Source organism: Carcharhinus amblyrhynchos, chromosome 11 (assembly GCF_965287045.1).
Source record: "Carcharhinus amblyrhynchos chromosome 11, sCarAmb.v2.hapA, whole genome shotgun sequence".
NCBI lineage: Eukaryota > Metazoa > Chordata > Chondrichthyes > Carcharhiniformes > Carcharhinidae > Carcharhinus > Carcharhinus amblyrhynchos.
This window is the reverse complement of record NC_137334.1, coordinates 80,654,446-80,681,453: the sequence shown is the minus strand read 5'-3', so window position 1 is coordinate 80,681,453 and position 27,008 is coordinate 80,654,446. Positions and strand designations below refer to the sequence as shown.

Below are 27,008 nucleotides of genomic sequence, written 5' to 3'. Positions count from 1 at the left end.
GTATATCTAGATTTCCAGAAGGCATTTGACAAGATGCCACACCAAAGACTGCTACATAAGGTAAAGGTGCACAATGTTACAGGTAGTGTATTAGCATGGATAGAGGATTGGTTAACTAACAGAAAGCAAGGAGTGAGGGTAAATGGGTGTTTTTCTGGTTGGCGATCAGTAACTAATGGTGTGCCTCAGGGATCAGTGTTGGGACCGCAATTGTTTATGATTTACATAGATGATTTGGAGTCGGGGACCAAGTGTAGTGTGTCAAAATTCGTAGACAACACTAAGGTGGGTGGAAGAGTAAAATGTACAGAGGACGCTGAAAGTCTGCAAAGGGATATAGACAATCCCTTTGGTAAATGTGAGGTCATCCATTTTGGTAGGAATAACAGGAAAATGGGCTCTTATTTAAATGGCAAAAAATTGCAACATGCTGCTGTGCAGAGGGACCTGGGTGTCCTTGTGCAGGAATCTCAAGGCGTTGGTTTGCAGGTACAGCAGGTAATTAAGAAGGCAAATGGAATTTTGTCCTTCATTGCTAGAAGGGTGGAGTTCAAAAACAGTGAGATTATGTTGCAGCTATATAAGGTGCTGGTGAGGCCACACCTGGAGTATTGTGTATAGTTTTGGTCTCCTTACTTGAGGAAGGACATACTGGCACTGGAGGGGAAGATTCGCTAGTTTGATTCCAGAGTTGAGAGGGTTGGCTTATGAGGAGAGATTGAGTAGACTGGGGCTATATTCATTGGAATTCAGAAGGATGAGGGGAGATCTTATCGAAACATACAAGATTATAAAGGGAATAGATAAGATAGAAGCAGGGAAGTTGTTTCCACTGGCGGGTGAAACTAGAACTAGGGGACATAGCCTCAAAATAAGGGGAAGCAGATTTAGGACTGAGTTGAAGAGAAACTTCATCACACAAAAGGTTGTGAATCTGTGGAAGCCCCTGCCCAGTGATGCAGTTGAAGCTATCTCATTGAATGTTTTTAAGGCAAGGATAGATAGATTTTTGAACAGTAAAGGAATTAAGGGTTATGGTGAGCAGGCGGTTGAGTGAAGTTGAGTCCACAAAAAGATCAGCAATGATCTTACTGAATGGTGGAGCAGGCTACAGGGGCCAGATGACCTACTCCTGCTCTTAGTTCTTATGTTCTCAACAAGTTGTTACATTTGGCACATCTTCATCAATCACAAGGACCAGTCAGTACCCCCACAATAAAAGCAAATAACAAAGGTAAAAGACCAAAGAACAGTACAGCAAAGGATCAGGCCCTTCAGCCCGCCAAGCCAGCGCCCACACATGATACCTTTCTAAACTAAACACCTTTCACCTCTGTGTGGTCTCCATCCCTCTATTCCCTGCTTCTTCATGTATCTGTCAGATGCCACTTAAATGTTGCTACTGCATCCGCTTCTACCACGTCCTCAGGCAGGACATTCCACAGGTGCGTAAAAACTATGTCTCTTGCATCTCCTTTAAACTTTCCCCCTTTTACCTTAAACCTAGTAATTGACATTTAAGTAACAAAAAAGTTTTGAAGTTCTTGAGGGGTGGACCAGAGAGTGCTGTTTTCTGATGTCCAAACTGTTGGGGCTAAGACAGTATGGGCAAAAAGATTGACATATTAGACTCCTGCAATTAAAGACATCATGATAGTTGGTGTAACAACAAATCTTCATTTATGAGGTGGATATTCAATGAAAGAAATCCATTGCTATTAAGAACCTAAATGGTGTTCACAATTACCATCTCTGTAGTATATGGCCCTCTGAAAATACTGCTGTGAATCATTCTGAAATTAATGGGGAATACAATTGTCACAGAATGATTGGGAATTTTTATGTAATGTAGATCATTTCGGCCGATCATTTCAACACTATGCCCACCAGCACATCCAACAGAAATTCCAATGGATGCAAACAGGGTAGAGAGTTTTGGCGGAACTGAGTCCAGTCCCAAAATCCTATGAACCACAAGTAAATAAATCTACAAGCAGCCTTAGATTGAACAAAAGGTGTAGGAAATCTCACAGACAACTAATCTCAATAAGCAAACTTGTGAATGCAGGTTCCACATTAGTGCAACTGCAGCTAAGTGTTGGAACAAGATATCATTGCTGCTTAATTTGTCTACTTCCTGTACCCAGCCCCGTATCTAGCGGGAGGTTCTGATAGTCAGAAATTACTGGAGAACCAGTTCCTATCCAAAATACACACCCAGTTTCCACAGAAGTCCTGAGAAAGGTCTGTGCATTATTCATCATTGGTTAACTGCAGAGCTCTTACTAGGCAACACAACAATACAGCAAGGAAACTACATCCATTAAGTCAACTATCTGAATGCCATCAAGAGCAAACTGCAAGCCACTTCCACAGGTTAGGAAAAGGAAAAATCTATATATAAAATTTGAACTTTTAGGTAATCAATGCTATGTAATCATTTCAAGGTTACAATTGTTGCATGCAAATATGATTCGTGCTTAAAGGATTTTGCTTTTGGGATTTGGGTAGATGCAATGAAATTTTCAAACTCTGTATAAAGATTCACCTCCATACAGACAGTGACCTGAGGCCGGAATGGAACCCAAGTCCCTTGCGCTGCGAGGCAGCAGTGTTAACCACTATACTGCCATGCTGCACGTATTGTTAAACAAAACCTCAAATTTGGGTTCTGCTCTTGGTCTAAAAACATTGGTAGAATTCGCCAGGTATTGACTGCCTCACACAAAATGTATCATTAGGAATCAAATATATTCTAATGCATAGGCACGGTTTCAAAGTTTTGCCTCACATTATGGGGGAGGCCTATACAGCAAGTGTTCCAGCTGTTTCTACATTGGTGCAAAAGGTTCACCCCATTCAAATGTTAAAAAAAATAAAAATCCATTTAGTTGTCTAGTTGCCTTGGGCAGAGGGTTGGGACTGGGGAATCCCAGTTTTAAGTAACTAAAACTTAGGTCTTGTAAGTCAGACAGCAAGGTCCTGCTATAGAGATCAGTAGCGAGCAATGTTGTTCCTATCCTCCAAAGAAATCCCGGCAGGTCTGCTACCGTTTGTCGGGAGTTGACACCACAAATATGGGTCTTAATGCGGCAGTTTACACCCATACATAAATTCACAGTTGTATTCATTTGTGAAAAAGATTAAGGTTGGTTAATGGGAGATGAGTTGGGCTAAACAGCAATAAATCTAAACTCAATCCATATGGTGTGATATTGTCCACGTACAGCATGCAGTTATTGCCTAAAAGCTCAGCTTATTTCTCTATTTTGAATCAGGCTGGTTGAGGCATGAAATAAATTCATCCTTAGCATTTCTCATTACTCTTTCTATTGCCTTAACTGAGTTTGTGTAAGATTGGAACCAAGAACTGAGCAATAGATAAGTCCATATACAACTGGTGTATCTTATTTTTGAAAACACACATTAGGATATACTTTGCAAATCCAAATTCAAGTGCTTTGAAAGCTTAGTCATGGCCCAAATCAATTCCAGCCTCCCAGATTACATGAATCCACCACAGTTTGCCTACCACTGCAACAGGTCCACAGCAGACGCCATTTCCCTGGCCTGCACTCAACCCTGGATAATAAGGACACCTATGTCAGACTCCTATTTATTGACTATAGCTCAGCCTTCAACACTATTATTCCCATGAAACTCATCTGCAAACTCCGTGGCCTGGACCTCGGCACCTCCCTCTGCGACTGGATCCTGAACTTCCTAACTCACAGACCTCAATCAGTAAGGGTAGGCAACAACACCTCCTCCATGATCATCCTCAACACCAGTGCTCCACAAGGGCTGTGTCCATCATGCAAACCAGCCTCCCATCCATTGACTCTGTCTACACTTCCTGCTGCCTTGGCAAAGCAGCCAGCATAATTAAGGACCCCAATCACTCTGGACATTTTCTCTTCCACCTTCTTCCTTCAGAAAAAAGATACAAAAGTCTAAGGTCATGTACCAACCAATTCAAGAACAGCTTCTTCCCTGCTGCTGTCAGATTTTTGAATGGTCTTACCTCGCATTAAGTTCTCTACACCCTAGCTATGACTGTAACATTACACTCTGCACTCTGTCATTTCCTTCTCAATGAATGATATATTTTGTGTGTGTAGCGCACAAGAAACAATACTTTTCACTGTATATTAACGTGTAAGAATAATAAATCACATCAAATCAAAATCTAAGCGATGGAATTTTCTTCAACTCCATGAGAAACACGAAACAGTGCTTCCAATCCAAACCGGTAAAGCATTTCACCGCGGTGACCAGTTAACAGGTTCCATTAATGTACTGTTTTCTACCACATGTAGTTTAACACCACAATGGACTTTTTTCACAACATAATAAATCCCTCATGAATGGCTAGATATAAGGAATAGATGGGTGTAAATTACTGTATTCTATAAAGAACTCAGATTTCCTCCATAAATATATCAAACTGTCAAACCAAAGTATTCACCTCAATAAATCCCTGTTAATACTTGAAGCATATTTCATCCAATTTCACAATCATGTGACTTACAAGATGTTGTGAAAAGTAAGTTTATATTGAGGTTCTGGAAATTTCCATTTGATAATCTAGTAGGCCTCATCTTAATTCCACTATGAATCAAAGGTCACGAGACAAGTTTTTTTCAATCGTTGGAACGTGTGGTTGAAGAATCACCTCATATAGAACATCACTATCATTATGAGGAAGAAGACACAAGGCTACTGAAGCAAATGATTAGATGATGCAAAGTTTGAATTTTTAAAAATCCTGCAAATTAGACACGGAACGAAAGGTGAGAGCAAATTCCACAAGGTTCAGCCCACAAGTAGGAGGGAAGAAGGGAAAGCAGGAGGGGAGGGAGGAAGGGAAAGAAGAGGAGGAGAGGAAGGGAGAAAAGCAGATGGGGAGGGAGGAAAGCATGAGGGGAGGAACGAAGGAAAGCAGGGAGGAATGGAGGAAGGAAGAAAGGAATTATAGAATAACTAAAGAACAAAGGAAGAGAAGGCAAAAGGAAAGAAAAAAGTATGCAAAGAACACGTTCTTCCAATCTCCTACTCAGAGGTGCAAATGCTAGAAGAAATATATTGGTCAGTGAAGAGCTAAAGCATGGAATTCACAAACTCCCGTCCAAATTGATTCCATTCAGGAGCATTCAAACCCCAAAAGAAGATTCCAGAAAAAGCAAAACTGTTGCAAAGGAAAGGTCAAAAATCGACCATCATCTCAGCTGCCATCTGCGCATGGACCTCTCTTGGATCTCACCTCATCACTGACAAGCACGTGGATCCCACTGGGTCCCTGTCTGTAGATCTGGTTAATCTGCTGCGGAGAAATGCTGTACAGATTTGCTATTTTCTCAGTTAATTCTATCGCTGTCAGCTCTTCCAAAAAGATTGCATGGTATACTGGAGGAAACCGGGAAAAAGAATTTCATCACATAAAAAAAACAGTTCAAATAAGAAACACATTAAATACTTGGAAATGTTTTCTCCTCTGCGCCCACTTCTCCCGATAATGCTGACTCATGTTGACGCAGGACACCGTGCTTGTGGGGAGACCTCCATGGAAGAGGGCCATTCGGCCCACCATGCCTATGCCAGGTCTCAGCAAGTGTAGATCAGCTAGCCGTACTCCCCACCCTCACCCCTGCACGTCAGATCTGCAGATCTGTTCCCCTTTCAGATAATTATCCAATTCCCTTCTGAAAGATTCCATTGAATCTGGCTCCACCACTCTCTCAGGCAGTGCTTTCCAGATCATAACCACTTGCTGTGTAAAAATGGTTCTCTGCATTACTGTTGGTGGTTCTGCCATTCATCTTAAATTGATGTCCTCTGGTTCACACCCCTTTTACCCCTGGTAAAAGTTCCGCCTCTACCTAATCTGACTTGACTTCTGATTTTAAACACCTCCATCGAATTTCCTTTCCATCTCCTCTTCTCCAAGAAGAGCAACCCCACCTTCTTCAATCTTCTTCCCTCATCCCCAAAATCATTCTCAGAAATCACATCCCTCCCAAAAGGTGGTGCCCGGAATCGGACACAGTACTCCAGCTGAGTCTGAACCAGTGTGTTATAAAAGGTTCATCTAAACTTCCTTGCCATTGTACTCGATGCCTCTATTTATGAAGCTCTGGATCTTGTTTGCCTTTAGGACCACTTTTTGGACTGGATTCAATTCCTGGATTGGGTTACTTTCGCAACCTGCCTGCCACCTCCAACAGTTTTTGTACATATATCCCCAGGTGTCTCTGTTTTTGTACACATTCTACCGAAATGTATCATTTCACACTTCACCTGCTGCACATCTATCCATACCATCAGCCCGAGGCCCTCGAATATTTCAAAGTAAATTCCTCTAATTGAATGAACCATCCTATTGCTTATACCATATACCATGGTGGCACAGTAGTTAGCACTGCTCCCTCATAGCCTCCTGCTTGGGTCACCCTCTGTGTGCGGATTCTCCATGTTTTCCCCATGTCTGCGTGCATTTCCTCCGGTTTCCTCCCACAGTCTGAAAGATGGCCATGCTAAATTCTCCCTCAGGTGTACCCGAACAGGCACCAGAGTGTGGCAGCTAGGGGACTTTCACAGTAACTTCATTGTAGTATTAATGTAAGCCCACTTGTGACACCAATGAATAAATTTAAACTTACCGACATCTTATACAGTATAGAACAGTGCATTCAGCCCATCATATCTGTATCATCCCTTTGAAAGCTAACCAATTAGTCCGAATGCCTTGCTCTTTCCCCATAGCTTTTTCAAATATATATCAAATTCCCTTCTGAAAATTACTATTGAGTCAGTTTCCATCACCCAGTTTAGTAGTGCATTCCAAGTTAGAACAGCTCACTGAACAATAAGATCTCTTTATTACCTTCCTTGAAGCAGCTTTTCCATACTTGCTCTATCAGGATTCTTCATAGCTTTGAAGCTTCTATTAAATTTCCCTTTAACCTTCTCTGCTCTAAGGAGGACAATCCCAGCCTCCTGTATTTTTCAATAGAGCTGAAGCTGTGATTTCAGGCTAGCAAATCTCCTCTGCTTCCATCAGCAAGACCTTAACATCTCCCTAAGGTTTTTAGAATCATAGAACCTCACTGGTGCAAAAGGAGGCTATTCAGGCCCTATTCCCATTATCCTGTTTATTTACCTTACTAATCTCCCTGACATTAGGGGTCAATTTAGCATGGCCAATCCACCAAATCTGCACATCTTTGGGCTGTGGGAGGAAACCGGAGCAATCAGAGGAAACCTACATAGACACAGAGAGAACATGCAAACTCCACACAGTTTGGTACCTAGAACTGGATACAATATTCCACCTGCGCCCTATTCACTGATTCATTAAAAAAATTAGCATTACTCCCTCGCTTTGTGGATTCCATAATGTTGTACTTTTTAAGTATCCTTCGCCTGCTGTTGTACCAGCTGAAGAATATTGTGTGTGTTTGAACCCCTCCCCTGGTCTCTCTGTTCTTCCATCCCGATTTAATTTGCACTCACCTTGAAATGGTACCATTTACTTCATGCTGCCTATCCTCATTCTCTCTTTCAAAATGCATCACTTTGCAATTCACTTCATTAAATCTCATCTGCATCTGGATGTCCATTTCAATGGTCTGTCTACAATCTTCCTGAAGTCTGCTATGAATGATACTCCTCACTGGTCACGACATTTCTGAGTTTAGTGCCATCTGCGAATTTTGAAATGATGCCTTTTCTATCCAATCCAGACCGTATATGCAGTGGTTGCAGTAAACTCCTGGGAGTCACCACTGTGTATGCCCCTCAAGTCTGAGAGATAATCATTTACCACTATTCTAATTCTGACACTTGGGCAATTTTGTATCCACGCTACCATTACCTCTTTAACCTCAAACTTCAAACTTGTCCCAAACAAACCTGTTATATGGCACCTTATCAAATATCATCTGAAAATCTAGACATCCATCATAGAGTCGTAGAGGTTAACAGCATGGAAACCGACTCCTTAGCCCAATTTGTCCATGCCGCCTTCTTTTTAACCACTAAGCTAGTCCCAATTGCCTGCATTTGGCCCATATCTCTCTATACCCATCTTACCCATGTAACTGTCTGAATGCTTTTTAAAAGACAAAATTGTACCTACCTCTACTACTGCCTCTGGCAGCTCATTCCAGACACTCACCACCCTCTGTGTGAAAAAGTTGCCCCTCTGGATGCTTTGTATCTCTCCCTCCTCACCTCAAACCTATGCCCTCTAGTTTTAGACGCCCCTACCTTTGGGAAACAATATTAACTATGTAGCTGATCTGTGCCCCTTATTATTTTATAGACTTCTATAAGATCACCCCAAAGCCTCCTACGTTCCAGAGAAATAAAGTCCCAGTCTATCGAGCCTCTCTTTATAACTCAAACCATCAAGTCCCGGTAGCATCCCAGTAAACCTTTTCTTCACTCTTGCTACTTTAATAATATCCTTATATGGATATTATCCATCAAATATACTAACCTCATCAATCCTCCCATTTACTTCATAAGTACATACAAACTAGAAGCAGGAATAGGCCATCTGGCCCCTCGAGCTTGCTCCGCCATTCAATAAGATCGTTGCTGGACTCAGCTCCACTCACCACCACACCCACCACCCCACACCATAACCCTTAATTCTTTTGCTGTTCAAAAATTTATCTATCTTTGCCTTAAAAACATTCAGCGAGGTAGCTTCAACTGCTTCACTGGATAGGGAATTCCACAGACTCACAGCCCTTTGAGTGAAGAAGTCCCCCCCTCAACTCAGTCCTAAATCTGCTCCCCCCTTATTTGGAGGCAATGATCCCTAATTCAAGTTTCACCTGCCAGTGGAAACAATGTCCCTGCATCTAATCTATTCCCTCCATAAATGTATATGTTTCCATAAGATCCCCCGTCGTTCTTCTAAATTCCAATGAGTATAGCCCCAGTTTACTCAGTCTCTCCTCACAGGCCAACCCTCTCAACTCAAAGAGCTCAGCTTGCTAGATATGATTTGCCTTTAACCAATCCAAGAATATTTATTAATCTGTGTTTATCTCCAAGTGACAATCAACTTTACCTGGATTATGGACTTCAAAAGGGTTGGATTTTCATGCCTCCATCCACATCAGAACGGAGACATGTAAGATTTGATTGTGGCAGAGGGGTCCTGATTCCAGAATTCTTACCCCTACTGCAGTTGTGTGGGATTTTTAACGATGCATGTTAGAGGTGTGGATAACGAGCCTGCAATATCACCCCAGTGAAAGCCACTGACAGGGTGGGCATTTTAGGGTTGGCCATGAGCCACAGCGTCAGGTCAGGGATGGCAGGACTGAGGTATCAGGAGAGCATGACTAGGTTAGGATTGTTTTTGCTAGAATTCAGGCAAACGAGGGGGAATCTCAGAGATTTATAGAATTCTAACAGGACTAGACAGGGTAGATGCAAGGAGGCAATTCCCAATGTTGGGGAAGTCCAGAACCAGGGGGTCATAGTCTGAGGATTCAGGGTAAACTATTTAGGATGGTGATGAGGAGACATTTCTTCACCCAATAAGTGGTGAGCCTGTGGAATTTATTACCACAGGAAGTAGTTGATGCCAAAACATTGAATGTATTCAAGAGGTGAATATAGCACTTGAGGCAAATGGGATCAAAGGTTATGGGGAAAAAGCAGAATTAGGCTATTGAGTTGGAGGATTAGCCATAATCATGATGAATGGTGGAGCAGGCTCGAAGGGCCAAATGGCCTCCTTCTGCTCCTATCTTCTATGTTGCTATGCTTCTATTTGGTAGGACATGTAGATCGTGGCATCTCGAGATTCATGAACCATGGTGGCAGCCTCAGTTTAGAGTCGGAAAACTTTAGATAGTTGAGTTTAAAAGGTGTTGACCACTTTGTGTGTCATAAAGTAATGGTGTATGGTTAGTATAGTAGAGTAATTAATGATAGGGTTTAATTAGGAACAGGTAAATGATCATTAAATTGACCATCATTGTGAAAATGTTCCATTGCATTTGAATATTTTATCCTGTGGCCCCAATGCCTCAGGAATCTGAAGGCTTCCCTCCTGCACTATTTCTCCAGTCACGTATTAAGCTGCTTGATCTTATTGTTCCCATTTGCACCAGCACACACCACTGGACGTAATTCAGACATCCCACCTTTGAGGTCCTCCTCCTCAGCTCCAGAAACTGAGCTGGAGTTTCCGGATCTCAGGATCTCAACAGCTTTATTCTATTATTCAGTCCAACATAGACTACAACCTCTGACTGCTCCCCACAGAATCTTCTGCACCCATTTAAAGAACAAAGTACAGCACAGGAGTAGACCCTTTGGCTCTCCAAACCTGTGCCGATCATGATGCCCTAACTGAACTAAAGAAAAAAGCCCTGCCCTTGGTCCGTATCCCTCTATCCCCTCCCTAATCATGTACCCATCCAGGTGCCTCTTAAATATTGCTAATGTGCCTGCTTCCACCACCACCTCTGGCAGCGTGTTCTAGGCATCCACACTCTCTGTGTGAAAATATTGCCCCGCACATCTGCCTTAAACTTACCCCTTCTCACCTTGAACCTGTGCTCCCTTGTAACTGACACTTCCACCCTTGGCAAAGGCCTCTGACTATCCATCCTGCCTATGCCTCTTATAATTTTGTAAACCTCTATCAGGTCTCCCTCAGCGTCCGTCTTTCCAGTGAAAACAATCCTAGTTTATTCAACCTTTCCTCATAACCAACAATCTTGAGACCAGGCAACTTTCTGGTGAAACTTCTTTGCACTCTCTCCAAAGCTTGTATGTCCTTCTGGTAGTGTGGTGACCAGAACTGCACGTAATACTCCAAATACGGTCTCAGCAAGGTTTCATTCAGCTGCAATGTGATTTCCCAACTCTTGTACTCAGTGCCCCGGCTGATGAAGGCAAGCATGCCACATGCCTTCTTAATCCTCTTGGCCACCTGTGTTGCCAATTTTAGGGAATTGTGAACCTGCACACCCAGATCACTCTGTCTATTAATGTTCCTAAGGGTTCTGCCATTTACAGTATAATTCACACCTAAATTTGATCCTCCAAAACGCATCACCTCGCATTTGTCTGGATTGAACTCCATCTGCCATTTCTGTGCCCAAGTCTCCAATCTATGTATCCTGTTGTATTTTCTGACAATCCCAGGCACGATCAGCAACTCCACCAGTCTTTGTGACATCCTGTTCCTTACTTCACAACCCTTGATCCTTTTAATGCAATGGATGTTTAATCAGCTCTTATTTAAAAGTGGTGCATTAATACTTTTGCCTGTAGCATATCCCACAAATCGACAGCGAGAAAATGTTTCCAAATCCCTAGTCTTCTTTAAGAAGTGCTGATCTGATGCTTGTCCTCAAACTGCAATTAAAGCCTGAGTTACAGATACTGCTCACACTCACTTTCCATCTTTGACGCCTAAATTTTGTCCCCTTCCCAGTTTTACTAAAGGATTCTTTGAGCCTCTTGTCACAAATCAGAGGCTGAGCCCCGGGCATCATTTCACTCTTCCGAACTCGCCAATCTAAGGTTTTTTTGCTGGAACATTAATGCCCAAAGTAAAAGCATCGGAAAATACTCTATGACCTTACTAAGGTGTTCTACAGAGTTAATAATTCATTTTAACTTGTAACTAAATGTCTTTGAGACACATTCCAGCTGCTTGTTTCTCCATTATGATCAGTAATCACCACCCCCCCTTCCCCCAAATAACTTTGCATTGACTGGATAGCTTCACTATAGTCATTAAACACGATCCTTCCTCCTTGCTAAACGGTCACCCATACATTCTGCACACGTGGCTGCTTTTCTTAAGTATCTTAATTTCACCTATCTACGCTAGAGCGTTTTGGGCCATTCGCTAACCCATTCACTTAATTGGTGACCATCGCTCCGAATGTCTTCAGTATCCTTTTATGTCGTCAATATCCTGTTCGTCAGTTACAGTTTAATACAGCTGAGCAATTTTATGAATATTCTAATCCCAACGAAAGCCTTCAGTGCTGGAGTTGTTCCATCCTGCGACACTACTGAGACTCTCCCTCACGTGAGAAAACAGTTATCGCAGCAGTTGCTGAATCGCTGCCATTGTAGAAACAAACTAACGTCCGCAAAACGTGCATAGATGGGTCCATTCTCTTCTCTTTCACATGCTTGGGAACTAAAGTAAATCCCTAAATCTCGAAAGCAAGACCATTTGGCTTTGCTGTGCTGTCACGCAATGGAGCTGGGGGAGTGCAGTTCGGGGAAGAAAAGTTTATTATTATATGAAATATCTAACCTCCTTCTGGGTCTATCAGGCTCTCACATAGGTTCATTCCTCCTTAAGCACAACCGTAACAGAACTCACCACATGAACTGCCAATCACTCCAATTCTTTCTTGTTTGTGTTGATGTGTCTCCTGATTCTGTCCAGGCTCCTGACACACATAAACAGCCAGCTTTGGGTGCACATTTCTGTGGGTATGAGTACCAGAAGTATCATTGTTAATTTCACTATTCTAAAACCAAAGTTAACTTCATATTGCAATATTAAGGATAGATAACAACAATAGGCATATCTTAACATCTTGAATTTTATTTATTAGCGTCACACATAGGCTGACATTAACACTGCAGTGAAGTTACTGTGAAAATCCCCTAGCTGCCACACTCCGGCACCTGTGCGGGTACACTAAAGGGAGAATTTAGCATGGTCAATGCACCTAACCACCACATCTTTCAGACTGCAGGAGGAAACTGGAGCATCCCAGAGGAAACCCACACAGACACAGGAGAATGTGCACAGACAATGAGCCAAGCCAGGACTTGAACTCGGGTTCCTGGCGCTGTGAGGCAGCAGTGCTCACTTCTGTGCCACTGTGCCACCCTCTATCTAAAAATAGGAAGAATGTTTCACATTTGAATGAACAAGGATGTCAGTGCGTGCAAAATAATTTATGTTAAAGTAGCACTGCACAACATTTTAACTGTTCAAACTCTGCTTTACTTCAACTACAACTGACAAGAAACATGTTGTGGAGCCAGGTCAGACCTGGGAATAGGAAAACACTAGATACTGTGTCATTATCCTCCAGCTCTACATCCTCCACCCCCACGTCCTCCATCCCCACATCCTCCACCCCCGCGTCCCCCACCCCCGCGTCCCCCGCCCCCGCGTCCCCCGCCCCCGCGTCCCCCGCCCCCGCGTCCCCCACCCCCGCGTCCCCCACCCCCGCGTCCCCCACCCCCGCGTCCCCCACCCCCGCGTCCCCCACCCCCGCATCCTCCAACCCCGCATCCTGCCCCCCAGTTGAAGAAAAGGCTTCCTCGATTCAGCATAAGTGCAACATCATAAAATTTAAGAAATCATTCATTTGGCTTAAACTGGCAAATAGATTTCACTTGAAGGGTTTCATCAATTATACTCCATTTCCAGTATCTTGGTGTAATGCCAATGTTCTCTGGCACTCAGCAGTGGTATACAAAGAACAAAGACATGAAGAAAACAACCAATGAAAGACTGAGGGGTGATCTTACCGCCTCATCACGCTGGTCCATTGGAGTGGTGAGCCGGTAAAATTGGGCAAGAGACAAAAAACTGGGTTCGCGCCCAGTTTCCCACCTCTCGTGACATTGTGGGCACCGCTCAGCCAGCAGAATCAGCCTTACACCTGGGAAGGGTGCAAGACTGGTTTAAATATTTATAAGATCATCTCAATATCATTAGTAAGACCCAAACATAACCGTCCAAGCACCAATCAAGGGGGAGGGGGTGGGGGAAGGCAGGGATGTGGATCATTTGGCAGGTGAGGCTTGTGATGTCCAGGAGGTTTGGGAAGTGACATCCCACAGTACACTGGGAGATTGGACACATGCACAATAGCGCCCCTGCAGCTCAGCAGCCGGCTTCCCGGTGTGAATAGGCTCCGACAACTCCCCTTACTGGCAAGAATCGCATTTTACCTTTTTTACTAAGTTCCACGCGATAGCATCTGGAAACTCACCCTAAGAATGGGTGCGATTCTCTCCTCTTTTTAAGCTTGTTCAACAGCTCAAATCTTTTTTGGAAAGATCACCCCTGAATGTTGTGAGAGCATTTGGTAAATGGTGGAAAGTGAGTCCATCCATAATTAGCCATGGGTCCCAAAGGGCCACTGGCATCTCCAGCTGTTAGAGATAAACAAGTGGTTCCACTTTGAAAGGCAACGAACTACATTCAGCATGCTGGACCCACAATTTCTCCTGCTGATCACGGGCATCTTGGAAGGATGCACCTGGGTTATCAACTTGTTTGGCTGGGTTAGGAACCCTCCCTTCCTGGCCTAAAGAACTGGAGTAAGGCTTAGACCTAGGGTTTCTGGCTCAGAGGCAAGAGACACTATCTACTGAGCTACCAGACCTCTGGGAAGTGACAGGGTCTTTGTAATGAAGTTATTGAAAGCAGTGTGTACAAATTGGGACAGAAGAAAGGGGATGGTGATAATGCAATTCAAAGGGAAAGCCGCCTGCAATGAAGGACTCTAGTTCTAAGCTTCAGTGAGACTTGCTTGAATAACAGGGTTTACAAGGGAGAGAGAAGGTTATGGGGCAGTGGTCCACGTAACTCACCTTCCTTTGATTGCATTAAAAAGTCTGATTCCATCTGCGGGGCCACAGATCTGGATCAAGTCTTCTTTAGACATTTTCAACAAGTCTGCACCTGAGGAATTCATTAGAACATGCATGTAAGCATGCAAACAGCCAAGAAGATAAAGGCATGTTATGTGTGGTGGAAGTCTGTCCCTGGAAGTAAAGGCAAGTTCATGTAAGTTTAATTGAATGGACCACACAAAAGTATTGGAATAACTCGGATCTTATGCAACTGTTTAACTTTCAGTAACGTGGACAGCTATTTCAGGAAGCCCATCCATAACGCTGTTGTTTCCATGTAATAGACTTTCCATAAACTTCCATCAGAGTCACACAAGAGCTTCTGTATAGAGCATAGAAGTGTACAGAGTATAGCGTTTTAAAAGATGGGCTCAATATTGTAGCAAAAATCTACATAATAGCAGAATATTTTTCTAAAATTAAAAAACTTAAAATTACAAAAGATATTCTAATGCCTGTTTCAGCTGCGCCATGTGATGATATCTCCCACCCTAATAGATACAGGGAAGACAGAAAGCACATCTATCCATTTCTCTCTTACCCATCCAAATTAATTGTAGAATTAAATCTGGGTTTACGTTGCAAGCAACGAGATGCTGAGTGTTAAAGGTATCGTCGTTTGGCTTATTTTTAATGTATTTTTTTCACGGGATGTAGGTGTCACTGGCTGGACCAGCATTTGTTGTCCATCCCTAATTACCCGTGAAATGAATGACATGTTTGTCCATTCCAGGGTCAACTACATTGTGTGGGATTGGAATCATATGTATTATAGAAGCATCGAATGCCTACAGTGCAGAAGAATGTCATTTGGCCCATTGAGTCTGCACTGACAATAATCCTATCCCCGTTACTCCACATATTTACCCTGCTAATCCACCTAAGATGCATAGGGCCTGGGTGGGATTGTGGTCAGTGCTGACTTGATGGGCCGAATGGCCTCCTGCACTGCAGGTTTCTATGATTCTATGATAATTCTAGATTTGTGAAAATAAAACATAGCTCACCTGAAAAGTTGAAGAATAGCTGGCAGAACGCTGAGAAGCGGTTTCTGTGCAGCCACTGCTGCGCATCCTGGCTGGAGGTTGTGGGCAACAAGTACTGTATTGTAAATAGGATAAGACATCTCCCATTAAAAACAACAACAACCTATATTTATATAGCAGCTTTAACATAAGATATCCCAAGGTGCTTCCAGTGGTTTTATAACCCAAAATACAACACCAAGCCACACAAGGAGATATTGGTCCACATCTTCTAGTGTCCAGATCATCAGAGACTGGACATACCCCACATGATACACCCTCAGAGGTCCCAATGCACTGACTCTGGAAATTTTATGGGAAGTTTAAACTTCCAGTGGGAAATTCCTGTTTCCTGGGATCCACCAAAAGCGTCCCCAACACCCGACTTAGAGCCAGAGACCTTAGACAGTTCCAACTTACTTAGCTGAATAGTTACCCAGGAAATGTTAGACAGGAGTACTGTAGTCTAAGTCTGGGCTAACCCTAGACACTGAGCCCACATTCAGTCACACTGACTCCCCTCCTGGAATACCACTGACTACTGGCGAACACTTACTAGAATAGGGCAGCTAGTGCCACAGGAAGAGGGCTCGGCTTGTCTTTCCCCAGTGGTCTATGAAGAAGCAATTGGATTGAAGGTCTGCTCCACATTTCTCAAGGAGCCAGAATCAGAGTCCCAGCCAGAAGTGCGGAGCTCTGATGCGTTACAATAAAGTAGGAATGCAACGGCAATCTGATGCTACTTGTCCCTCCACAGTGGTTTTAGAAACTTAGAGACCTAGAAGATCAGAGCAGGAGGAGGCCATTTGGCCCTTCGAGCCTGCTTTGCCATTCATCATGGCTGATCGTCCAACTCAATAGCCTAACCCTGCTTTCTCCCCATAACCTTTGATCCCATGCGCCCCAAGTGCACTATCTAGCTGCCTCTTGAATACATTCAATGTTTTGAGCATTAGGCCAGTTAATCAAAAGCTTGCACAAAGAGGTAGGTTTTAAGAAGCGTCTTAAAGCAGGAGAAGCGGAGAGGTGAAGAAAAGGAATTCCAGAGCTTAGGGCCTACAGGCAAATGAAGATTGGATGATTAAGATCAGGGATGATTAGAAGAGGGATGCTTAAGATCATAGAATCCCTACTGTGCAGAAGGAGGCCATTCAGCCCATCAGATCTGTGCTGACCACAATCCCACCCAGGCCCTATTCCCATAACGCTACATATTTACCCTGTTAATCCCGTAATACTAGGGTCAATTTAGCATGGTCAGTCAACCTAACCAGCACATCTTTGGACTGTGGGAGAAAACCAGAACACCCAGAGAAAACCCACGCACACATATGCAAATTCCACACAGACAGTGACTCAAGCTGGGAATCGAACCCGGGTCTCTGGCGCTGTGAGGCAGCAGTGCTAACCGCAATGCTATCATGCCATCCCAAGATGCCAGGATTAGAGGGGCATAGATGTTTCTGAGTATTGTTGGGCTGGCGGAGAATTACAGGGAGGGATGGGGACATGGAAAGATTTAAAAACAAGGGTGAGAATTTTAGAATTAAGGCATTGCTTGACTGGGAGTCAGCATGGGCCATTGAACACAGGGGTGAGAGGTAAAGAGAGCTTGGTGCAGGGTAGGACACAGGCAGACTAGTTTTGCATTGTGGAAGTCAAGTTTCCCTCAGTGTACCCGAACAGGTGCCGGAGTATGGTGATGAGGGGATTTTCACAGCAACTTCATTGCAGTGTTAATGTAAGCCTACTTGTGACACTAATAAATAAACTTTAAACTTAAGTAAATGAATAGCAAATTGGAATGTCCTTTAAAAAAAAGAGAAAAGCAAGGTATTATCATTACTTCATGAGTACTTACATCAGCGCTCAGAGACAGCAACTCCTCTTGGCTTGTTGGTGACCAGTTTCTGAAGTTGCACATAACCAGAAGAAAAGTTTGTGAGTGATGATATAGTGACGTTAATACGCAGTAGACAAGCAAATAATACAAAGAGTGTGACTAAAGAGCTTTAAGACCCAGGATCTAAATGTCCCATGTGTTAATCCAAACTGAAACACAAGAATCCAGGGAATATTTGTAAGAGGCTCAAAGATACGGTCCAATGGAGATCAACCACATTGCTAACACAAATCCATCACTGATTCATTAAATACTAAACTAACTTCTAAGCAGACGTGCTCCCTTGGTGATATAGTGTGGTGCTGAAATATTGGGCCCGTCAAGTTAGGTTTAATTCCCAGTCTGTGCTATAACAGCTGTTCTCAGACAGAATGGCACGAGACTTGTGACAATGCTGGACACAGCATAATTGGATGCTTTGGAGGAGTGAGGCAATTGGTCAGCATCTTAGCTCCTGATCCACTGTCTCCCTCCCTAACAGCGCCGTAGATGTACTTATACCTCGGGGACTGCAACTGTTCAAGAAGGTGGTTCACCACCACTTCCCAAGGGCAATTCGGGATGGGCAATAAATGCTGGCCTAGCCAGCGACACCCACAACCCTTGACTAAATTGAAATAGACTGCAGGTACAAGGTGAGGACACAATCTGACCCGTGGTGCCCTTCATTACATGAAATATCTTGTCTAAAGTCACTGTCTGGATTCTAATGGTCAATGCAGCAATGTTCTGGAACTGCATTTACAGCAAAAAGCTCAGGGTTAAAGGTTTAGGGTTTCTCATTTAAAACTGTCCAGTAAATTGCACCTATGTGTAGTCTACTGATGTTGCCTAAACTATCTTTAGACATAGAAACACCACCACCCCCCCCCCCCCCCCCCCACCAACCCCACCCTCCCCAAACCCACAAGCAGTGTCTTTTGCTCAGTCAGGAAGACAAATTTAGTCTAGACTCTGGGCAGGATTCTCTGGCTGTGCTCGCCCCAAGACCAGAAAATCCCACCCCGAGGTCAATGGACCTTTGCATTGTTCCCCCCACCCTCTCACCCTCCCACACCAACCCCCCCCCACATCCCCCACTCCAGCCCCCCCACAACCCCCACCCCAAACCCCCCACGTCCCCCACCCCCATCTCCCCACCCCTCCACTCCATCCCCCCACACCCCCCTCACCCCACTCCCATCCCTCCACCCCATCCACCCACCCACCTCCCCCCACCAACCCTCCATCCCATCCCCTCACCACCCCACCCCCCCATGCCGCACCCCACCACCCTCCATACAATTCCCGTGACGGGTGGGATAGGGAAATTCCACCCTCTTTCTCTACTCCCACCTGAACCAAAAGACTGCCATCCCGTAACATAATAATTAAGCAAAGCAGGGACCTCAAGTTCAAACCACAGTTACAAAGGCAAAAATTGAAGTGATTCTGAGGCCCTCAAATTTTTGCCAGATGTATACAATGGTTATGCGCACTGACCTGAACAGGTGCCGGAGTGTGGCGACTATGGGAATTTCACAGCAACTTCATTGCAGTATTAATGTAAGCCTTACTTGTGACTAATAAATAAATTTTACTTTTTTTACTTTCTTCCTTGTAGCCGCACACAGCAACTCGTTCACTTTGAGCCAAATTATTGAAATTAGGACATTGATTGCTTAAACAAACAAAGACAAAGTTTGGTTTTCAGTTCTGGCATCCCAAACCTACAGTCGCTCAGGGCCAAGGCAGTGACAAAGGGGATTTTGTAGAGAATGTGGTACATACCCTTCACTGACACTAAGGCTGACAGGCAAGCTGTGGTAACCTATGCAGGGAGAACTACTAACGTATGAGGCATCGGGCCATGGACAGCACTGCAAAGAAGAATGAGGAGTATAGTTCAGTTGGCATCTCTCAACATTCAGCATTGCATTAATATTCTCTTATTAAAATGAAAAAGAAGATGATAGCTGTTCCTCTGGTCGGTCACGTGTAGGAAGTGATGAATAAATGCTGCAGTATTTTTGTGTACCAAGCAAAAGTTCAAAGTTATAAACCATCAAAAAGAATAGCGGAGCTAAGCAATTTAAGGGTTTTTTTTATTCATTCATGGGACATGGGCATCGCTGGCTGGCCAGCGTTTATTGCCCATCCCTTGTTGCCCGAGGGCAGTTGAGAGTCAACCACATTGCCTTGGCTCTGGAATCACATGTAGACCAGATCAGGTAAGGACAGTAGATTTTCTTTCCTAAAGGACATTAGTGAGCCAGATGGGTTTTTCCGACAATGGTTTCATGGTCATCCATAGATTCTTAATTCCAGATATTTTTTATGGAATTCTTTATGGTTTGGGTGGACAAACCAATGTCGGAGGACAGTTTGACAATGACGCAAAACAAATAAACATTGTACAGGATCCCAGAGTTCTGACAGTGTCAGAATATGAATGCAACAGTATCAGGCTAAGTTTATATAAAGATATTAATCCAGCTAAAGCTGAGAATATTGTACCATTTTGGGTGCAGCACTTCAGGAAGGATATTAAGTTTTGGAATAATAAGTGGCAAGTAACATTTGTGCCATGCAGGTGCCAGGCAATAACCACCTCCAACAAGTCAGAATCTAACCATCTCCCCTTGGCATTGAATAGGATGACCATCATTGAATTTCCCCACCATCCAATGGTCCAAAAATGTGCGGATTAGATAGAGTGGCCATGCTAAAATTACCCCTTAGTGTGAGGGAGACTAGCTAGGGTAAATGCATGGGGTGATGGGTATCGGGCCTGGATGGGATTGTAATCAGTGCAGACTCGATGGACCAAATGGCCTCCTTCTGCATTGTAGGATTCTATGATTGTATAACATTCTGGGGGATGGTTATCATTGAGCAAATATTTCATTGGACCAAGCCTGAAGGTTATTCATGTTGGATGCAGACCAACTCAAGATCTGAGGCATGCAAATGGTGCTGAACATTGTGCAACCATCAGCAAACAACCCCATGTCTGACTGTATGGTGGAGGGCAGGTCACTGATAAAACAGCTGAAGATGGTTGGGTCAAGAGCATGACTCTGCTGATCTCCTGGCATGATTTTATTTTATGAATGTTTAATATTTTGTATCCTGATACGGTTTTGTGAATAATAGTCATATTGAGTCATATAAACAGAAGATGATGCACTGTTTGGGCTAATAACTGTCCTATGACCTCTACTCTGTTAAATTCATTGGAAAAATATGGATAATATATCAAACGTATGTTGTTACTATTATCGTTGCTACAATTATTGCTGCTTCATATTTTTTTAAATCATTCTCTGCTCTCCCTAAAGCATTTTAAACTTATAAATCCTTGTGCTAAATATTTGTAGGGTTTCATTGTTCTGTTTAACTCTTAAATTTTAAACGCGCTTATTCCACAATCCAAAGATGTGTAGGTTAGGTGGATTGGCCGTGCTAAATTGTCCTTTAGTGTCAGGGGGACTAGCTAGAATAAATGCATGGGGTTACAGGGATAGAGCCTGAGTGGGATTGTGGTCAGTTCAGACTTGAATGGTCTCCTTCTGCACTGTAGGATCCTATGATTCTATGTCCTGGGGTTGAGATGACTGAGCTCTAACAACCATCTTCCTTTGTGGGAGGCATGACCCAGGGAAGAATTTTCTCCTAATTGATTTCAATGTTCCTTAGGCTGTTTGATGCCACAGTCACAGATACTCATTCACACCTCACCTTGATTTGGTTAACAAGGGGAAATTATTTATGCAGACGGCAAGTTAATAACTAGGGTGCATAAACTTATTGCTATAACATCATAAGAAATAGAAGCAGGAGTAGCCCATTCAGTCCACCAAACCTGCTCCACCACTGATTACTATTGTAACAGATCTCATTGCCCACTGTCCTGGCTGTCCCCCTTAATTCTTGACTCTCCTCGTTGATTCAATCACCCAGCCTCCACTGCTCTCTATGAAAGCAAAGTTCAAATAACAGTCACCCTCCCAGAAAAGAAATTCTTTCCCATCCCCATCTTGAATGGGGTGACCCCTTATCTTAAAACACTTTGGGTCGGATGTTCCTGCCACATTCTCCCCCAAAGCCGAAAAATCCCACCTGAGGTCAATGGACTTTCCCATGGTCCGCCTTCTATTATTTCCATGGTGGAAAAATTCACCCCCCCCCCACCCCACCCCCATTTTAATCTAGTCCTATGTTTCCCCACCAGGAAAACATCTCCACATCTACCCAGCTGAGCCCCTCTGCATTCTTTAGGTTTCAATGAGATCACTTCTCATTCTTTTAAACTCCAATGAGTAAAGGCCCAACTTGTCCAACCTTTCCTCATAAGGAAACCCCTTCATCCCTGGAATCAGCCTTGAAAGAAGGGCAGAGGTCAAGACCAGGTGAGGATGGTAGATTTCCTTCCCTAAAGGGACATGATTGAAAAGCTGGGCTTTTACGACAATCAGTGAACATTTCATGGTCACCATTACTGCAGCCAGCTTTATATTCCAGATTTATTCACCAAATTTAAATTCCACCAGTTGCCCATGGTGGGATCTGAACCTGTGTCCCCAGTGCATTAAGCCTCTGGGTTACTAGTCCAGTGACATTACCACAACACCACCACCACCCCCTAGTTAATTTTTGCTTGTGTTACATTGTGAGGTTAATGTTGATTAGGCCGTTGGGAGTGTGCTGACTGGTCACATGGGAACTTCCCAACATGCATCTGAACAGGCAGACGGCACATCAGCTTAATCTCACCTGGAAGATGATCTGTTATAACACTCCCTCGACACTGCATTGCAGAACAAGCCAAGGTTACTGCATGGTTTACAATATTTGCGTCCGTGCTTCCCAACTACGCTTTGTCTCCCGCTACGCTTTCTCTCCCATTCATGATAATGTTTCGAGCTGGGAAGTGTGGTTTGTCCGGTGCCTGGAACTCCACACTTCTACTTCAGAGGCCACACTTTCAACAACTGAGTCAAGTTGACACTCAGATCAGTACATTAAAATAATTTGTGCACCAGAAATGTATTAGATAGCACCTCGATGGTGCAAGATTGATTTTGAATAAATTTTATTTTCAGGTGTTAATAAAAGTAAAACAAATAAAAAGAAACTTCTAATGCTAAAGCAAGATTTGTTCTTGGAAGTCAAAGCATTGCAGTGAAACACTTTAAGTAAAAGTTTGTTAGGATCAGTGCAAGAGCTAAACATTATAGGTGCTGGAATCTGTATTCGGAACAGAAACTGTTGGACATACTCAAACGGTCTGCCAGTATCTGTGGAGAGACGGGAAAAAAAAAGTCTCATGTTCCAAGGCGATAACCTCAGCTCAGAACAAATGCCACCCCCAACTCAGTTTCTCTCCTCACAGATACTACATGACCTGCTGAATAAACTTTAATGTTTCCTCCCTTCATCCCATTTCCGAGGAAAGGTATTACAAACCAGATGAAGAATTTCACCTCTCTGTGTGTCTGCTGTGTTCTATATAGCGACAAGTATTACTGCTTAAAGATGGGATGGCACGCTGGCACAGTGGTTAGCACTGCTGCTTTACAGCGCCAGGATTTGATTCCCTCTCACTGTCGGCGCAGAATCTGCACATTCTCCCCGTATCTGCGTGGGTTTCCTCCAGGCGCTCTGGTTTCCTCCCACAGTCCAAAGGTGTGTGGGTTAGGTTGATTGGCCATGCTAAATTGACTCTTAGTATCAGGGGAATTAGCAGGGTAAGTATGTGGGATTACAAGGATAGGGTTTGGACATGCTAGTGGTCAGTGCAGACTCGATGGGCTGAATGCCCTCCTTCTGTACTGTAGGGATTCTATTTGAAATGATTACAATATGTGCAATCTCGCCCAGTTTGGCAATTTCGCAAAATTGATTTTTCATTGGAAGACACCAACATCAAATGATTACGAGGTCGTCACCCACGGGTCTACAATAAAGCTATAATTCATTCTTATCCAGGCCAAATACGGGACGGAAGATCTGAGAGAAAGAAAGGACCAACTCCAGCAGCAATTAGCCACTTCCATTGCAGCTCCATCACTTCATCATACATGTGAGGGAAACGTGTATTCTGCTTTACAGGTCTTTACTATTAATCATATTTAAAAGAAAATGCCTCGATGAGTAATTTGATGTTGGTGAGATGGTTTTCCCACAGATTGCTGTCCTTGTTTGTAGAAATAATGCCAAGTTAACTTCCCAGAGAGAAAACAAGTGCACAGATTCAAGAAACATACTTGCCTTTCTGCCAGCACTGAAAACAGCCAGAACAGAGATTATCAATAATCATTGTATCACGTCAACAGCAGAAAAGTGTCAATTTGATTTGAAGTTTAGTACAACGTAAATTTAGTTATAAATTACTCCCCAGTGCAAGAGTGTTGGCAGGATAATCCCTAGGGCAGCACAGTGGCACAGTGGTTAGCACTGCTGCCTCACAGAGCCAGAGACCCAGGTTTGATTTCCAGCTTGGGTCACTATCGGTCCGGAGTCTGCACATTCTCCTCAAGTCTGCAAGGGTTTCCTCCGGGTACTCCGGTTTCCTCCCACAGTCCGAAAGACGTACTGATTAGATGCATTGGCCATGCAAAATTCTCCCTCTGTGTACCTGAACAGGTGTCAGAGTGTGGTGACTAGGGGATTTTCACAGTAACTTCACTGCAATCAGTGTTAACGTCAGCCTACTTGTGACAATAAGAAAACTTTACCTCGGTGAGGATTGTTGTATCGTACGAATGTTGGTATTTTTCTCTTTCTTGGACTGTTCGCTTTTCTATCTTTTCCCGATCAGTTTTCTGCTTCCGATCAGCTCCCTTAGGCTTTAAGAACAGAGACTCGTCACAACCACACTCAATTGTAACAGGAGTCCAGGAGCGAGTCAAACCTCCTGGCTTTACAACACACCAAACAAACATCAGAACAAACAAGAGCTTCCACTCAGCAGAACCATACAAAACGCTCTCCAACCAATTCAGTATTATTCCAGAAACATTATGCTGTAAAGTGTATTCAATGTGGAATTAAACCTGGTTCTGGAGAGAGAGAAAAGGGTAAGGAATGTGATGAGTTAAGATGGATCATAGAGCTGGGTTGACCCAGTGATAGAAACATAGAGTGGAATTCTCCCATCGTTCCTTGGGTTCAATGCCAGGTGGCTGGGGGAAATAGTAAGAGATAGAATTTGGCAGGGATCCAAAAACTCATTTCACACTGACGTGAATTGCCCACGGAGTTGCCCCATGGTGCCTGCCATGGCGAATGGAGGCTGGCATGAAACTGATTTGCCCCCTGCCAATGGGATGCTGATGAAGGCCTGACTGGAATCTTCTCCCTACTCCCGATTTGTCAACAGCTACAGTGGGAAAACACATCATTTCAGAGCACATCTGGAACAACATGGCGTGTAGAAGTCGGGATTCATCCGAATAATGCCTGGGGCTGCTTCTGGATTTCAGGATGGAGGCCACCAGCACCTCTGGACTCCAGAACACCATAGCAGTGGGTAGGGATGGGGGGGAGCATCTATCATATGGGTCTTCCAGATCAGTGTCACCGGGTAGTGGCAGTGTCCAGCCTGAGTGTTCTTGTAGCTCCAGCTTCTTTCTTCAATGGTGGCGCAGTGCTGTTGGGCACCTTTTCAATATGGCACCTGGATATGATGGCGGGATCAAGCCATCATTCTAGCCCAGCCACAGAATTCAACACAAATAATCCAAGTGCGTGATTAATGAGGTCGGGGCAGAGGATATGGCGTGTTTTCCCATTGGCCTCCACAGTGGGAAACACTCCATGTTCCAGACCTGCCACAGGACTTAGACCCAGTTGGGAAAATTCCACACCAAGAAACATAGAAAACAGGAGCAGGAGTGGGCCCATTTGGCCCTTCGAGCCTGCTCCACCATTCAATATGATCATGGCTAATCCTCTGTCTCAACATCATATTTCTGCACTCTCCCCATATCCCTTGATGCCTTTTCTAATACAAATTCTTATGATCTTGAATAACACATATTTAAACTTTTGAAGCAAGTCTTTTTTCCAAGAGATTTAATATGACTGATAGTGCTCATTCTGACAATCTTGGTACAATTCACCAGCCAAGAAGTGAATCAGCTGCTGAGGAATTATGTTTTTTTTGGGGGGTGGGGAGGGGTTGGAACAGAGGGGTCTAGTATCTCATCTCTATTCAGCATGGCAGAGATTGGAGCTTACTATCACTGTGGCTTGGATTCATACTGAGGGGCTGGTTAACCCAGACCGTGAGATGGTTACGAATAATGCCAATAGTGTGGGTTTGGCTTCCATTCTTGCTGAGGTAGACTTGGGGAGGAACTTCTTCACTCAAAGGGTGGTGAATCTCTGGAATTCTCTGCCCGCTGAAGTGGTGGAGGCTGCCTCGCTAAATATTTTTAAGACGCGGGTTGATGGGTTTTTGATAAGAGAGGGGATTAAGGGTTATGGGGAGAGGGCGGGAAAGTGGAACTGAGCCACGACAGATCAGCCATGATCTTATTGAATGGCGGGGCAGGCTCGAAGGGCTAGATGGCCTACTCCTGCTCCTATTTCTTATGTTCTTATTATGTTCTTATATCAGCATTGGCAAATCTGCCCAGTAAGAAGTCTTATGACACCAGGTTAAAGTTCAACAGGTTTATTTGGAATCGCGAGCTTTCAGAGCACTGCTCCTTCATCAGGTGAGTGGAGTACATCAGATGAAGGAGCAGTGCTCCGAAAGCTCGTGATTTCAAATAAACCTGTTGGACTTTAACCTGGTGGCTTTTTACTGTGTCCACCCTAGTCCAAAACCAGCATCTCCACATCAAACCTGCCAAGGAAATGGCTCAGGCTGAAGTATCAGTAGACAGTGGGCCAGGGAGCTGAGCACAGTGCCGCACACACTGAGGCACACCAGCATTGATATGAGCACTGACAGCGCAAACAAATCTTTTGTGAAGAGTTGTTCAAAAATGAGTTTGTCTTCAACTAATCATCAATCGCCTTCAATATTTATCATTAGCCCCCCCATGCCCTCAATAAGTGACTGAGCTCATACCTTGAACACTTTAATCTGACAACTTGCAGAATGTAGGTGCTCTGTATATTCAGCATTCTCATTCTGTCTGAATGTGTCAATCTGAATTCTGAATGGAACTCCCTTCTCCCCACCGTGTTTCTTGGGGGTGAACTCAGTACTGATACAATGAACCTAAAAAAAAAGAACAAAGAAAATTACAGCACAGGAACAGCCCCTTTGACCCTCCAAGCCTGCACTGACCATGCTGCCCAACTGAATGAATTAAAACGCCTACCCTTCCAGGGATCATATCCCTCTATTCCTATCCTATTCATGTATTTGTCCCAATGTCCCTTACAAGTCACCATCGTATCTGCTTCCACTATCTCCCCCG

At 43.8% G+C, this 27,008-nt stretch overlaps 1 protein-coding gene across 2 annotated transcripts in view; it reads right to left on the bottom strand.

The window, feature by feature from the left end:
• The window catches only part of tfcp2l1 (transcription factor CP2-like 1), a 48,280-nt gene that overhangs the window by 5,194 nt on the left and 16,078 nt on the right, over positions 1-27,008 (bottom strand). The window contains exons 6-13 of one of the 2 annotated variants that reach the window (XM_080199473.1): positions 26,654-26,806; positions 24,309-24,419; positions 19,360-19,448; positions 17,548-17,596; positions 15,669-15,762; positions 14,620-14,710; positions 12,380-12,486; positions 5,264-5,406 (exon numbers count right to left, since the gene is read on the bottom strand). In XM_080199473.1, the coding sequence (XP_080055599.1) occupies positions 5,264-5,406; positions 12,380-12,486; positions 14,620-14,710; positions 15,669-15,762; positions 17,548-17,596; positions 19,360-19,448; positions 24,309-24,419; positions 26,654-26,806 (837 nt within the window). The remainder of the gene's footprint in view (positions 1-5,263; positions 5,407-12,379; positions 12,487-14,619; positions 14,711-15,668; positions 15,763-17,547; positions 17,597-19,359; positions 19,449-24,308; positions 24,420-26,653; positions 26,807-27,008) is intronic. The other variant, XM_080199474.1, reaches the window with a different exon arrangement.